This window comes from Penicillium subrubescens (assembly GCF_028828155.1).
Source record: "Penicillium subrubescens strain IBT 31985 chromosome Unknown utg000005l_segment0_segment0, whole genome shotgun sequence".
Lineage (NCBI taxonomy): Eukaryota > Fungi > Ascomycota > Eurotiomycetes > Eurotiales > Aspergillaceae > Penicillium > Penicillium subrubescens.
Genome location: NW_026643155.1, coordinates 2,693,864 through 2,709,503, shown reverse-complemented (window position 1 = coordinate 2,709,503; position 15,640 = coordinate 2,693,864). Strand labels below are relative to the sequence as shown.

General features: G+C 52.0%; 5 protein-coding genes across 5 annotated transcripts; 1 reads left to right on the top strand and 4 right to left on the bottom strand.

Moving 5' to 3' along the window:
- Nucleotides 1-529: 529 nt before the first annotated feature.
- On the bottom strand, nt 530-4,711 carry tcsC (putative two-component osmosensing histidine kinase (Bos1); the record flags this gene model as incomplete). The annotated part of the gene is made up of 2 exons (XM_057153440.1): nt 530-556; nt 632-4,711. The coding sequence occupies 2 exons, from the start codon at nt 4,709-4,711 to the stop codon at nt 530-532; spliced, it is 4,107 nt and encodes a 1,368-aa protein (XP_057007778.1).
- A 3,012-nt stretch (nt 4,712-7,723) lies between these two features.
- N7473_007499 (phenylalanine--tRNA ligase subunit alpha) lies at nt 7,724-9,346 on the top strand (the record flags this gene model as incomplete). Its single annotated transcript, XM_057153439.1, has 2 exons — nt 7,724-9,186; nt 9,253-9,346. 2 exons carry the CDS (start codon nt 7,724-7,726, stop codon nt 9,344-9,346), a joined length of 1,557 nt encoding a protein of 518 aa, XP_057007777.1.
- Nucleotides 9,347-10,575: 1,229 nt separating this feature from the next.
- rps21 (40S ribosomal protein eS21) lies at nt 10,576-11,125 on the bottom strand (the record flags this gene model as incomplete). Its single annotated transcript, XM_057153438.1, has 2 exons — nt 10,576-10,810; nt 11,094-11,125. 2 exons carry the CDS (start codon nt 11,123-11,125, stop codon nt 10,576-10,578), a joined length of 267 nt encoding a protein of 88 aa, XP_057007776.1.
- A 336-nt stretch (nt 11,126-11,461) lies between these two features.
- Nucleotides 11,462-12,667, bottom strand: N7473_007497 (uncharacterized protein; the record flags this gene model as incomplete). The annotated part of the gene is made up of 3 exons (XM_057153437.1): nt 11,462-12,072; nt 12,128-12,480; nt 12,603-12,667. The coding sequence occupies 3 exons, from the start codon at nt 12,665-12,667 to the stop codon at nt 11,462-11,464; spliced, it is 1,029 nt and encodes a 342-aa protein (XP_057007775.1).
- A 595-nt stretch (nt 12,668-13,262) lies between these two features.
- Nucleotides 13,263-15,184, bottom strand: N7473_007496 (putative IMP dehydrogenase; the record flags this gene model as incomplete). Its single annotated transcript, XM_057153436.1, has 3 exons — nt 13,263-14,413; nt 14,626-14,934; nt 14,995-15,184. The coding sequence occupies 3 exons, from the start codon at nt 15,182-15,184 to the stop codon at nt 13,263-13,265; spliced, it is 1,650 nt and encodes a 549-aa protein (XP_057007774.1).
- Between the last annotated feature and the right edge of the window lie 456 nt (nt 15,185-15,640).

Sequence of the window (15,640 nt, the reverse complement as noted above, 5' to 3'; positions counted from 1 at the left end):
AGAAAGACAAAAAAAAGAAGGCTCCGAGGCGAAATTGTAAACGAGAGAATAGATGGCAGGTAATGGAAATGAATCCTTGGGGGGTGACAGAGAAACCAGCCAAAAAAAAAAAACGAAGCCACACCCCCTCCCTCTTGATTGCAAACTCCCCCTTTCAGTCACCCACTTGACTGCCGAACCGACCCAGGTTCCTATCAATAGATATGCGCCAAACACCACCTGATAAAGGATCAAACGAATGCGATGATTGAAGATGACGGGCGGGTACACCACAGGTACCCGTCATAGACATAATGGAGGAAGGATGATAATGAAGTACGCGGGTATGAGCAGATATAAGGGAAGTGGGGAATAAAGCAGAAAAATTCATGAGACTTCTGTTTTGGGTTCACCACATGGAGAAAGAAGATAAAAAATGAAGCACTCAAAAACGACTCATATGGACAGGGTATCAATGGGCCACACCAAAACCATCTGGCCAATCTGCAAGGCAGGGGAGTTAATGTTCAGGGTATGCAAGCGGAGGAGCTCAGGTACTGTTGGATCGCAGCAGGGTCTGTGATGAAAGAAGAAACGGTTAGCTGGGTTTGATCCGGAACGCTGTCCTTCAACAACATACATGCTAACGTACCCGATCATCGATCATCTCTTCATCCTTGTCTTCAGGCTCGGCGACACTGCCACGGCCTATTGGGCCGGTGGTGGAGATTGCACGGGTCTCCATGTTAGGCCGCGGTGGCGAAGGCAACCCTTGTTGCTTTTGTGACCGCTGCTGCTGATTTTGGTTGTCGGGAACCGATGAGTGGATGGGATGCATTTCTCCACTGCTGGAAATTCGAGACTCCTTGCTCTTCTCCAGCAGCGAGCCACCAAGCGTTGCGCACTTGAGGATGGTCTGCATCATCTGGTTTTGTTTGAGCGGCTTGGACAGGTACTCATCCATTTGAGCCTGGATACACTTCTCACGATCTCCCAGCATGGCGTGTGCAGTGAGCGCGATGATCGGAGTTCGTTGGAGGCCACTCTCCCGTTCGTACTCGCGGATCTTGCCAGTGGCCTCAAAACCACCCATGACGGGCATCTGGACATCCATCAGAATCACATCATAGCGGCGCTTCTTGACAGCCTCCACCGCCTCTAGACCGTTACCAACAACAAAGACGTTGTGATTGTGCCGTTGGAGTATTTTCATAGCAAGTTGCTGGTTGACATCGTTGTCCTCAGCCAGCAGAATGTCGAACGAGCGAGAGTTGTCGGTGGTGATCGGGGTTGACCGACCTTCCAAGGCAGGAAGCATACCGTTGCCCATATCAATAGGCTGGCAAGGCGTTGTCATGTACGAGCTGATACCCAGATCCAAGGCAGACTTCAAGCTGACACAGACCAAAGGACAAACCAGAACAATGGGGATGTACTTGAACTCGTCGAATGTTCGCAAGATGCGAGCAGTGTCCACAGAGTCCACAATAATGACATCGTATGCATGACCAGACTCCTTTCCAGAAGGGTCTTGAATTTCAGGCGGCGGAACATGCTCTTCGTTGCGCACCACCAAAGGCTCCAGTTCGATCTGCTTAAGCATCTTCATGACATTGGTGGCTTGAGCGCCGTTCTGACCTTTATCGATGAACAGAACCCGGTGGTTCCGGTAGGGCAGAAGCTGAGAAGCAATGACGTTCAAAGACTGGTCGGCAAGCTTCACGACACAAGTGAAGTGGAAGGTACTGCCATGTCCGTACTCCGATGTGACCCAGACGTCACCACCCATGAGGTTCACAAGACGTTTGGAGATCGACAGACCGAGACCGGTACCACCGAACCTGCGGGTGGTTGAGCCATCGGCTTGCTGGAAGGTATCGAAGATCAGGTCCAATTTGTCCTCCTCGATACCGATACCGGTGTCGGAGACGGAGAACTCAAAGGCGTATTCGTTGGTGGTGCATTGCTCACGATCGGACTTGCGGATCGTGAGCTTGACCTCACCATGCTCGGTAAATTTGATGGCATTACCAACCAAGTTGAGGATGATCTGGCGCAGACGGAACGGATCACCAATGACATAGTCGGGAACCGTGTTGTCGACCTGGTAAGTGAGGCTCAAAAACTTCTCATTCGCCTTCACAGCCAAAGTCTTGAGCGCGTTGAACACGGTGCCGCGGACGGTGAATGGAATGCTTTCAATGACCATCCGGTTGGCTTCAATCTTAGAGATATCGAGTATATCATCAATGATTGTGAGCAAACTGTTTGCCAGGTTGTGCACCACGTTCAACATCTCGCGGGTGTACGGCTTCAGATCATCGGTATCCAGTGTAAGCTGGGTCATACCAATGATACCGTTCATGGGAGTTCGGATCTCGTGGGACATGTTGGCAAGGAATTCGGACTTGGTGCGATTGGCAAGCTCGGCAGCCTCCCTGGCGGCAGTGTTTCGCTGAATACTGTCTCTTAGGTTGGAAACCATCTTATTGATCTTGCGCTTCAGTTCGTCCATTTCTCCGGAAGCGTTGACGGTGATGAGCTTGGTGAAATCACCGTCCGTGGCGGCGTCGGTAATTTCGCCGAATGCACGCACTTGGGATGTTAAGTTCTCGGCCATGGTATTCACATCCTCTGTGATTTCCTTCCAAGTCCCTGCGATCCCTTCGACGTTTGCTTGACCACCCATCTTTCCATCGACACCCACATCACGGGCGACCTTCTTCAGTTCTGTCGCGAACTTGGCCAAACGCCCCACCATGTGATTGATGGTCACCTTGAGGGTCAAAATCTCTCCCTGAGCGTGCACCTCAATCTTCTTGCTAAGATCACCCTTGGCAATAGCTTGCGTCACATCTGAGATACTTCGCACCTGCGACGTCAAATTTTGCGCCATGGTGTTGACGTTATCGGTGAGATCCTTCCACTTTCCTTCCACATTGTCTACCTTGGCTTGACCACCTAGGGTACCATCGGTACCGACCTCACGAGCGACCTTACTGACCTCAAAGGCAAAGGTGTTGAGACGGTCCACCATGCCGTTGATAGTACTCTTCAGATCAAGTATTTCACCCTGCACGTTGGCAGTGACCTTCTTGGTCAAATCACCCTTGGCGACAGCCGTGGTGACATCGGCAATCTCACGCACCTGAGTGGTCAGGTTGTTGGCCATGCGGTTGACATTCTCGGTAAGGTCTTTCCATGTGCCTTCTACATCATTCACAGTGGCCTGGCCACCTAGTACACCATCGGTACCGACCTCCTTGGCGATCTTGGTGACTTCCTGGGCGAACTGTCGCAGTTGGTCCACCATGGAATTGATAATGTTCTTCAGCTCAGCGATTTCTCCTCGGCAGTTGGCTTGCACCTTCTGGGTTAGGTCACCCTTGGCGACGGCCTTGGTGACAGTGGCGATATCACGCACTTGCGTGGTAAGATTATTGGCCATGGCGTTGACATTGACAGTGAGTTCGTTCCACATTCCCTGGACACCTTCGATTTGGGCTTGACCTCCTAGTACACCTTCCGTACCGACATCGCGGGCGACTCGCGTAACTTCCGTGGCAAACGTCCGAAGTTGATCCACCATGGTATTAATCGTCTGTTGCAGTTCCAAGATTTCACCCTGAGCGCGGCTTTCGATCTTCTGACTCAGATCACCGTGGGCGACAGCTGTGGTGACAGCCGCGATTTCTCGCACCTGATCCGTCAGGTTCTTGGCCATGATGTTGACATTCTCCGTGAGTTCCTTCCAGATACCGTGGACACCGGTGATTTGAGCTTGACCACCGAGTATACCCTCCGTTCCGACTTCACGGGCGACTCGAGACACTTCACTACCAAAGACTTGCAGTTGGTCCATCATGGTGTTGATCGTACGTTTGAATGTGGCAATTTCCGGGTCCATCTCCAGGGGGTGGATTTGGACCTTCATCGAGAGGTCACCATTGGCGACTTGGGTGATGATGCCACCGATTTCTCGCAAGGCTTTCTGGAAAGCCTCGTTGGCCTGCTGGTGCTTCCGGAGCTCGCGTTCGAGCAGCACAACATCCTCGTTTTCGACCTTGGTGAGCGCCCGGCGGGTGTGCTCTTCCTGCTTCTGCAACTCGTCGCGAACCTGCGCTAACATATCCTTCTGGAAGCTAATCTCCTCGGCTTGCTTTTGCACATGGTTGCGGAGAATGCTGATATCTTCTTCGCGCACCAGCCGTGTTGCGCCGGTCTCATCCTCCTCGTCGGTATCGTCTTCGTCAAGGTCTCCTATCGGGGCGGGTTGTTGGGGTGGACGAGGGGATTTTTCTTCGGGGGCCGATGGGGTCCGCTGTCGCCGACCGGGTTGATTCAGTTTTTGCTGCTGTGTGAGGCAATAAGAAGAGTCAGAACCTTGACCGGACGACAAGCGATCGAGCCCGAAGGTCCACAAAAAATCAGGGTCCTTCTCGTTGGATCCGATAGCAGACGGGGTGGTCTGCTGGGGATTGTCGGGGAGTTTGTGATGACTGACAGCTTGGAATTCCAGGTGGTGCACGCGGCGCACCAAGGCCTCCAACTCGGCTTCGAAGGCGACCTTTGCTGGGCTGGGTTCTCCGGGCAGTTTGGATGATTTGGCACCGTTGGTGGAGGGAAATTCGAAATCAAAGGGAGGGGACGCAGAGCCCGTGGTGGGCTCGTCTCTCGCGAGAGACTGCAGCACCGCCGTCGCGGCCACGAGAGTCTCGTCCGCGCCAGCCATTGTGCCCTAGGACCTTGTTAGTTCGATCATCCAGGGCCGTGATGATATTGAACTCCGAGTTCTCGTGTCGTCTGTCCAAAAGTCCCAGCAAAGTAGAGAGATCCAGAGTGAAATCTCTCCCCTGACACCTTGAGGCGTTCGTGGGCGAGGATGGGATCCATCCCCTCAAAAAAAGGGAATTCGGGACGGTCGAACGCCGAAGCGGAGTCAGGACAAGCACAACTTACTGGGACGGGTTCCTGACACGACAGATCTATCGAGCTGGTTATAGCGACATGGGGCGATTCCACAAGGACTTTCTTTCTCAGGGTGAAAGTGAGGGCCTAGTGTCAGAGATGTCCCGAGTGACTCGGGGGACTCGGGGATATCGAAAGGGAACCCTGAGCGAGGGAGTTCAGGAAGATCAGGATGTTCAGGATGAAGGGGGAGGGGAGAACAGCCGCCCAGTAAGGCGGTTATGTAAGCGACGCGTTCTTTGCGGGGGAAGGCCAGAAAGAATGAAATAAAGTATTGGGAAAGGAAAAAGGGCGGAACGGTAGGTTGGAGATAAGGCAAATTAGGGTTCTCAGGGGGGCAGAGAAGAAAGGGTTCCAAAGTCAGCAAGTGGAGGAAGAGCCGATCGAAATTCGGAGGTGAGAGAGAAAAAAGATTTCAAGAAGGGGCGGCGATGCCGATGGTCACTTGGGAATTTTGGGGACTTGGGAGATGGTGGAGAGAACGAGAGAGAGAGAGATTTTTTGGAACGGTGTCTGTCTAATAGTACTACAGCATAATTAGCATAAATTAGTAGTACTACTAACTAACTAAATGTCTCTCTACTCTTGAGGCTTTGCTCGTTGGTTTTTCTTTTCTTTTGTCTTTCATCCGAACGTGCTTGTCCTCTCTTAGGAAGAGTCTCATCCACTATTTTTCACATCCACACTTGCCGCTGGAAAAGAAAAAAAAAAACCAGAACATTTTACAATCACGGCCTCCAAATGATCATGTTCAAGTGGCTCCGATGCCGACTACAACAAGTGATGCCAACGCACGGACAGGTGCACTACGATAGAGTTCACCCGCAGAACCAGGGTATTATCGGGGGTCCTCTAAGTTCGATACCACAACTCATATTCTCTACTATATACAGTCTATAAATCTCTTAGTGATATGTTGACTACGAGTCGTACTCCGTACTCGAGACTCTATGGAGTATACGGAGCACACTAGGAATACCTCCGAGATACAATCTGCTTCAGTCTTCCCGAGAGCCTCTGCCCCGTCCTCTCCTGGGGCCCGCTCTGTAAATGACCTGCAAATGATCGGGCTGAAAAGCGTGAGGATCACCGCTGAAACTAGGTCACCTAGTGGCGATCGCAGGGCTTCATCTTTCATGACCCCAGTTTCAGTCGGCTTTCGATCAACCACATCGAACACTGCCGAATACTATATTGTTCATCAACCATCACGATCACTCAGGGTGAATCACCAAGAGAATGCTGGGTAGACCAGTCAGCCAGAGCATGTGTGTGTGTGAGCAAGAGAAAGAGACACACACACTGACAAACGAGTCCGAGAGGAGAAGGAGGAGCGCCCAGTGGTCCTCCCAGTGTACCAAGTGGAGGCGATCCAGTCGCCGAACCTTAGTCGGAGCCAGTGAGAAGTGGACTCGGGAGGTTCGTTGTCTCGGGGAGGTTCTGCCACAGCCCCATGCTGATAATTGCTTACTGAACTACAAACTGGTGGTAGTTCTGGTACAGTGTCTCCGTACTCTGTACCGACTGGTTAGTGAGTACGGAGTAGTGAGGTTACAGTTCTTGGTACTCCAAGTCTCCATAGTTTGATGCCACCACTTTGGTAACGAGCACCCCTGTAGCTGAGCCGTTTTTCGAGCCTCTCATGGTCACAAGCGATTGGTTGTGCCAGACTCCATCGTTCTATGGAAAAAAAGGAAGGAACATAAATTGGCCTGGGGGAACAAACTAAGGTTCTAACTTCCAACGGTACTCGTACCTGAGATGCCCGTGGCTGTCTCTCTTGAAGCCCATACGCCTGGGGATCCTTCATCCTTGACCGCCGAGATCCGAGAAGATGGTTCCCCGGTCGCGGCAATCATGAATCGGCTGATCTCACTCTCGGAATCAAGTAGTCAAGACTGTGGATGATCTCATTTTGGAATCATGGGGAGTACATACTGCTGACTGACGTTGGTACTTTTGCAGCATTGACGTGACAACGCATCGCCCTGGCGAATGGGCCCCGACCAAATATGAGGGCAAGCACACTGACCGCAGGGATAAACTCGGAGATAAATGAAAGGCATGCATCCAGCGGTCAACAAGAAACCAGTTGAGAAGTCCAACACGGTGTATGAAGGGAAAACAGGGAGAAATAGGCGATGATAAGGCTAGGTGGAGGGGCTCAATCCCTACCTGTCTGACAGATCGATAGATCACCTCGAGCAGCCACACTCTACCTATCTATGTCTATCGGTATCCATCCCTATATACCGTGTACAAATTAGCTAATCTGGGCAGTAGTAGTAGACTACCAGAGAAAGATCACGCCAATTTGAATCCAGGTAATCAACCGAGACCGAGCAGTAGAGCACATAAGCACTACTGTACCTACAAGAACCATGAGGGACAAGTGTATGCCGAGACAGATAGTCGTATGTCCTTAGCCTACAAGGACAAGACCTTGGTTAAACTTTATTCCTACTGATAGACATTTTATGTACTAGCTAGGATACTTCATAGTTTCAAGGTCTCCTAGATGCCAAAGCTTGAGGACCGCGACCGACTGACTTCTCCACTACTAACGAATATACACTACGGAGTACTGTGGACTGCGATTGCGGCCTGTCGGCCTGAGACGATGGCGGGGTGAAACGGCAGAAGTGGTCACTGTGCCCCGCCGGAAACCAACGCTGGGAAAAGAGTCATCGTGAATTTTGGCCGACACCGCAAAGACCGATTTCTCTCCTCCCAACCGCTTCCGCCAAAAATCTTTCTGCAGGAAACGGCTGCAGTCATGGCGTCCGACCTCACAAAGCCCGTTCTGGACGCCCTGTCCGCGTCCGATTCTCCCATCTTTTCCAACGAAGCCTTCCCCTCCCACCCCTCATCGAATGTCAAAAGTGCGCTGGACCGCCTGGGGTCGCGACAGATGATTGAATATGAGACTCTGGAGAAGGAAGTTATTGTGCTCACCTCCGAGGGTGAAGAGATTGCCACCAATGGCAGTCACGAGGCCAAGGTCTTTGCAGCTGTTGTCGCCGCTCTCGACGGCCTGAAGATTAGCGACTTGCCCGGCTTGGTGGGGAAGGATAATGCCAAGGTTGGCCAGGGCAATGCCTTCAAGCGTGGTTGGATCAAGAAGGACAATGATAAGCTGCGCGCGGTCAAGGAGACTATCGTCGACGAGACCCGTGAGCAACTGCTCACCGTGCAAAAGACCAAGAGCCTGAGCGATGCAAAGGCCCTCGCGGACCTCAAGCGGAGGAAACTGGTCTCCGTCTCCAAGGATATTGCCTACAAGATCTCCAAGGGCCCCAAGTATGCCCGTGAGTTCGTCAAGGAGGAGACCGACGTCACCCCCGAGATGCTCGCCGACGGCTCCTGGAAGACCGTCCACCTGAAGCCCTACAACTTCAACGCCAAGGGTGCCATCACCCCGGCCGGTACCCTGCACCCGCTGAACAAGGTGCGCCAGGAGTTCCGCAACATCTTCTTCGAGATGGGTTTCGAGGAGATGCCGACCAACCGCTACGTCGAGACCGGCTTCTGGAACTTCGACGCCCTCTTCGTGCCCCAGCAACACCCTGCCCGTGACCTCCAAGATACCTTCTACATCGCCGACCCTCTCAAGGCCGACCCCCCTCGTGAGGATCCCCTCAACGACCCGCACCGCCCCAAGGCCGCCCAGCCTGCCTCGCAAGCAACCAAGGACAAGCCCGTGGACTACCAGCAGTACTGGGATAACGTGCACGAGGTCCACGAGCACGGCAAGTTCGGCTCCATCGGCTACCGCTACCCTTGGAACGCGGACGAGTCTCTCCGTCTCGTGCTCCGCACCCACACCACCTCCATCTCGGCGTATGTCCTGCACAAGCTCGCCGCCAACCCGCGGCCGGCCCGCTTCTTCAGTATCGACCGTGTCTTCCGAAACGAGGCCGTCGATGCCACTCACTTGGCAGAGTTCCACCAGATTGAGGGTGTTATTGCCGACTTTGGCCTTACTCTGGGTGGTCTGATTGGCTTCATGGAGGTCTTCTTCGCCAAGATGGGTATTCACCAGCTCCGCTTCAAGCCCGCCTACAACCCCTACACCGAGCCTAGTATGGAGATCTTCGGTTACCACGAGGGTCTGGGTAAGTGGGTTGAGATTGGTAACAGTGGTATGTTCCGGCCGGAGATGCTGGAGTCCATGGGTATCCCCAAGGACATGAGAGTCTACGGTTGGGGATTGAGTCTGGAGCGGCCTACCATGATCAAGTAAGTACCCACCACAACTGCTTTCATTTCTGCGATTGCGAGTCAAGTTTCTAATATCTTTTCCAGGTACGGTGTCAGCAACATCCGTGAACTGCTTGGCCACAAGGTCGATCTGAACTTCATCGAGACCAACCCGGCTGTGCGTCTGGAGAAGGAGTAAAAAGAAACCCAGATCTATTCTAGCGAGACATGGGTGGTTTGCTTGTCTATAGATTTAAAAAACCTTGTTTTTTTTTCTTTATCAGTTGTGTCTTGTCTGTGGAAGCCTTGGGATTATGAGTTTCAAGGAGTCTACTTGAAATCACGAGTTCATGTGGAAGGCAATGTATTGCATGTCAATGATGGATGAGGAGATATGAATCAAAATTCTTAACAGAGTACCTATTGAATAAAGTAGATATCGTGTAGACACGACGGGAGAGGAAGATGCAGAGACTGGAAAGGAAAGTAGTATAGTAGTTGCCATTTTCCTGACAACTAGCTACTCTCTTGCCACTCCATCGAGGACGCATGAAATGGACTACCAGCCAGCCTCATTCCCTAGACCGCCCCTGATAGCAAGGCTATAGTCAGGCTGATTTGGTTTACCGAGGAACAGATAGACTGAATTTAATCATATTGTCTACAGAATCTAAGGAATGTCCCACCCGTATCTGTGCCCCAGTGCATGGATCTCTGCAACGGTGGCTCTTCAGAAGGCGGGTTTTGGAGAAATAATTTTCGGCTGTGCTATTTCTACTTCCTCGCCCATGGCAAAGCAGACATCAGAATCACAGATCGCGTATGCAATCCGGTTTCCAAGTCCACAGGGATGAGGAAGCCTTGATGTGCCGGTATGTTGCAAGTCAAGAAATAGAAGGGAGAGGGAGAGGAGGAATTGTGGGTTTTAAGCTTTTTGAATTCATTTTTGTGCCCTTTTTCTTTCGTCTGGATAAGTGCTGGCGGGATGAGGACCCGAGAAAGACGAGACGTCGCTTCCCGAGTGATAATCTATCGGAAGGAAGTGCAACGCGAGGAGAATATTTGAACGGGTGGCAATCGTTAAAAGAAAACCGGACCCATGAAGAAAGTCGTCGATTCCATTTTTCATTTCGATAGATAGGACAGTAGGAAAAAACAGGGCTCCCCCCGAAGGAAGAAAAAAATTTCAAACCGAAGGAGACATAATCAGTACTCCCTCTTCCCTTTGTTTCTCATAACCAATCCTCGAACTGGACCGGTATAAGCCACAGTTCGTCTATTTGCAATGAATAGTCAGCATCATATCATCCCATCCCATCTATATGCAAAACCCACAGGGGTATGCGACTGGAATGACGTTTTTACTCACATCATATCAACCCGTCAACACCCTCCAATGCAAACCACACCACACCTCAGCGGCTAAATTTAGCGCTGGCGGGAGGCGGTCCACACGCTCTTGAGGTAACCGTCACGCTGGGCCAGGCGGTTGAGGGAGTCGTCGCTCTCACCGCGGGCGCGGATGAAACCGCACATGGCGTAGGTCTGGTTCTCGCCAGTGTAGCGGCCGTTCTCGTCAACCTTGCCGACGGAGATCTGGACGGAGGCGTGGTCGTTGGCCTTGATGATGCGGTTGGTGGCGCTGCACTTGCGGGGCACGTAGCTGTTGAGCGAGGAGGGATGTGTTAGTTGATGCTGGTTCAAATGTTCAATATCGAATATTGTCCCCTCCATGATCCAATCGGTGTCCTGGTCCTGGCTGCTCGCAGAGAAGTCGCACGGGTTTCGCTAGATTGTGACCTTGCTGGGTGACATTCCAACAGGTCTCTCGAAGTCCCATCGCTTTGCGCAGCGAATCCGGAGCGAGAGTTCGTAGATGCGGACAAACAGACACAGGACACCGAGTGTATGATGGCGGAAGCGAATTCGAGGATATAAGCACGTACAGATCGACGATCTCTCCCTTCTCGTTCTCCATTTTGGCTGATTGTGTATGGGGGGTTTCGACGGGCGACGGTGAGGTTGGAGGTGGTGGGTTTTTTGATGGCCCATAAAATCAAAGACTCAAATGATTTGTGTGGGTCATGTGACCATTTGTCGAGGGCTGGCGTGGCCGGAAGGCGGTGGGGCGTAGATTTAGTACTGTACCCTTAGTTTGTACCCTTATCTACGGCCGTGGCAATATTTGGGACCCATAATTTCAGATTCTCAAGATCAGATCTTGTTAGTATGTACGGTACGGTTCTTCTGATTTACACTTTGTAGATATTCACGATAGATGGCTTTACGGAGCAAAGCCTGGCCAATGTATAGTCTAGAGATTACTCCGCTCTCCTCTTCCCTCTTTGAAAATATCCTTCTTCCAGGCCACGGTCACTTCCCTGGCAGTTCCCTTAGTGAACCGCACAAGAACGACATACTCTGACTCGCCTTGTCTACCAGATCCCTTCAGCTCAAGACCAGGATCATGTAGGGCTAAGACTGCGCGACCGTCCTCCATCACTTTCATCATCTTGGGTGAAATGCACTTATCTGTCCAAGGGGGTGAGCCCGAGTGCACGAACTCGGTGAGCCCTGCCCGGCGTTTTTCCATTTCCTCCACGGAAATACCGGATCGAGGATCCTTGTCAAGGAATCCAGATACCAAGTGCAGTAGAAGGAACTGGGGCGGGAAGAGGATGATCTCTCCTCTCTGTGCGCGACGAAGCCACTCCGAAGCTGGCAGAAACTGTGCCTCTGTGACTTCGATTCCACCGTCGCTGGAGGGGACTTGGATTTCCTCGCGCTCGCCTTCCTTCGGCAGCCCGTCGAGCAGTTTCTTGTCCGCATTCACGGGCAATGGCATGAAGTAGATATACATCTGAGTTGTATAACGCCTGGGGTTCGTGGTAGGGGTAACCCAACGGCTGAAGGGAATCAATTGGTCTTTCACATGTCAGTCAGGTATCGAATCTTTAACTAGGTAAGAGCAACCACAAACCTGTATCAGGTTCAGCATTAGCATGTTGCTGCTTTAGCCACTCTTCGAACGTCATTTTGTTCTGATGAATGAGCTTTCGTCCTTGGTCGCGCGTTGCTTCGTCAAAAACGAGCATCTTGCCAGAGCGCCCGTCTTTGGCAAGGAGAATCCCACTCTCCTCGAAGAGCTCTCGAATGGCTGCTCGCCGGTAATGAGGGCCATCCTCATGTCTTGAAAGGTCTTCTGGGGGCGGACATGGGCCATCCTGGCTGGATAGGTTTCCACCGGGAAAGACATGGGCAGACGCAAAGGAAGTCGATGTCTTGACCCGGTGGAGAAGCAGAATCTCATTCTTGGGCGAGACCAGAATCACACTAATACATTATTAGTTTGGACTTTCCAAGGGCGCAGTTTCTCCAATGGCGACCTTATGTTCCGCTCAACCGGGGTTTGAAATGCGCGGTGCGAGCATGTTGCCCGCCGGGCAAAGGCTCACCTAGAACTTGGCCGAGGCAAGGCAGGCTGTTTCTTGCCCTCACCATCTGCTTTTGCGCGCGGCATTCTCTGTATTTGTGATGAAGATGTGGAAGGGATTGAACTTGTTGAGTAACCTCTAGCAGAATCTCGGCTTCCGATCGGTAATCCTAGATAGGCCCGCGGGATGCGGAATAATGATTGAGATTGTGGTATTCGGAATGGCTGCGCAATGACAGGTGCTAACCAGCGGCTGCAGATGGATTTAGGGAGTATGTTAGACATCTCCCAGCGCCACTGTAGCTTCGCCCGCGGTGGTGTTTATAGTCAAATGGCTATTGACCCGAGAGCCTAGGCTCATCCCTGTACCCCGCGCCCGCCTTGGCCACATCGGGGCTAGCCGACATGCCTCACCATGTGCTTCGGCTTCGGCTACTTCTTTAAGATTAATACATGGGAAGACTACAATTACGAACAAGATTTTGAACAGATAAAACGAGAATCTCGTCGGAACAATATATGCTCATTAAATAGAAAGTGTGAACTCCTCGAATCTAACTCCAGCCCTTGTCATACCCCATTCCATTTTTTATTTTCAAACCCGTAGCATCGTGCGGAAAATCCCATTTTAAATCATATTCACAGCGGGAAAAACCATCCATCATTCAAGAAAACTTTGCATTTACGCGTAAAGCTTCTTGTCGTAGCTGTGCAGGCCGTGGACGTTACCCTCGACCTGGGCGCTGGCGCTGCGCATCTCGAAGCGGACAAGGCCCTTGTTGACACCGTCGTGCAGGTCATCAAGAGACTTGACACCCATGTCCTGCAGGGAGTGCTGAACACCGGCGACAAGGTAGGGGACGAACTTGGTGACGGAACCGCGGTCCAGGACGGAGCCAGCGACACCCTGGGCGACCAGGACGCGGGAGTTCTCAGAGAAGTAGCGGGCAGTACCAGCGTTGCTGGCCTTGCTGGCCTTGCTGTCCTTGCTGTTACCGCCGGCCTTCTTGTCCTCCATGGCGGCGATGGAGCCCATACCACGGTAAGACTTAACGAGCTGACCCTCATTGCTAACGAAGTACTCGCCGGGAGACTCGGTGGTACCGGCAAGGAGACCACCCATCATGACGGTGCTGGCGCCAAGAGCAAGACCCTTGACGATGTGGCCAATGTTCTGGACACCACCATCAGCAATGCAAGGAACACCGAAGCGAGCAGCGAAAGCGGAGACGCTGCGGACGGCAGCAGCCTGAGGACGGCCGACGGCCATCACCTCCTGGGTAATGCAAGCACTACCGGCACCCATGCCAATTCTCAGGCCATCGGCACCGGCGGCGATAAGCATAGCAGCCTGCTCCTTGGTAACAACGTTACCGGCAATGACATCAATCTGGGGGAACTCCTTCTTGATGTACTTGAGCATGTCAATCTGGTACATGCTGCTGCCGTTGCTGGAGTCCAGGATAACGATATCAAGACCGGCCTCGACAAGCAGCCTGAGGCGGTACTTGTCCTCCTCACGAGTACCAATAGCAGCAGCGCAGATCAGCTGCTTGGAATCGGGGAGCTTGGAGGCAAGAGGGTAGTGGAGGTTCTTCATCAGATCGGAGCGGGAGAGGAGAGAAACGAGGTTGCCGGAGGTATCAACGATGGGCAGCTTGCCCTTCTTGGACTGGCGGAGGACCTCGTTGGCCTCAGCAAGGGTAGTGCCAGCAGGGGCAGTGACCAGGTCAGTGGCCATGATGGCGGTGACAGGCTCCGAAAGGTCCTTGTGGAACTGGATGTCACGGGAAGTAACCATGCCAACCAGCTTGGAGCGAAGGGTTCCGTCCTCTGTCACAAATACATCGTTAGCATTCAGGCCATATGAGCATTGTGAGTGAAACAATTTCGTGTTGTTGGAGACAAGATCAGATAATAATTTTTCTCTACAGTGCAACTCTCGTTGCTGCCAGTGGAACGAAAGTTATAATGAAAAGGTTTGTTCATCATGCAAATGTGGGGCAATGTTGGGTAGGAGGAAATTTTTTTCAAATCAAACTTACCAGTGACAGGGAAACCACCGAAACCCCACTTGGCCTTCAGATCCTTGGCCTCACCAACGGTGGCCTTGGGAGAGAGAACGACGGGATCCAGGATGAAACCGTTCTCGTACCTCTTCACCTTGCGGACCATCTCGGCCTGGTCCTCAGGGGCACAGTTGTGGTGGATAACACCCAGTCCACCGAGCAGGGCCATGTGGATAGCCATGTTGTGCTCGGTGACAGTGTCCATGGGCGAGGACAGGAGGGGAGCCTTCAGGGTGATGCGCTTGGTAACAGGGGTGTCCAGGCTGACATCGGAGGCAGGGAAGCCTATTGATCGGCATGATTAACACATAGGCCTCGCCAAACCCTCGATTGTGTCTGGCTTACCGATATAACCAGGCAGGAGCAGGAAATCGTTGTAGGTCAGAGCTCCGTGCTTGTCAGAGTCCAGGAGAGTGTCCACATCGAGACCATCCTGGGTGCTGTAGGTCTTTACGACCTCGAGGGCCGTGGTGTAGTCCTCGATCTCGGCCTTCATGGCGGCACCAGGCGTGGCCTCCTTATTGGTAATGGGCATTATTGAAAAGAATGTGCCTCTGAAATCAGAGACTAAAAGGGGTATCCAAAAAAAGAGACGTTGATCAACAGAAGAATAACAATCTGTTGATGGAGAGAGACCAGCTTTCCCAAAGAAAAGAAAGAAGAAGAAAAGGTTCGAGCGGGCAGTTTCTTCCTTTTCTTTTTTTCTGCGAGCAGCGGCCCCTTACTATTTTGGGATTAGCGCTCAAGCTTTTTAACCCCTCATGGTGATCATTGGCTGGTTACCGAGTTTCTGTCAGGCGGTGAGGCTTCGCTGCTTAGGAATGATGACGAGGCTCATTATGGACATTGGTCAGTTTGCGGGAGCCGTTGCTAACTAGCGAAGACTTTGGCAGATGGCAAGTGGGGTTTGATGATTAGAAATGTATATTCTCACTAATTCAACTTGAATATAGGACTGAAGGTCATTACTTCCTGCTAGATATGTCCGTCC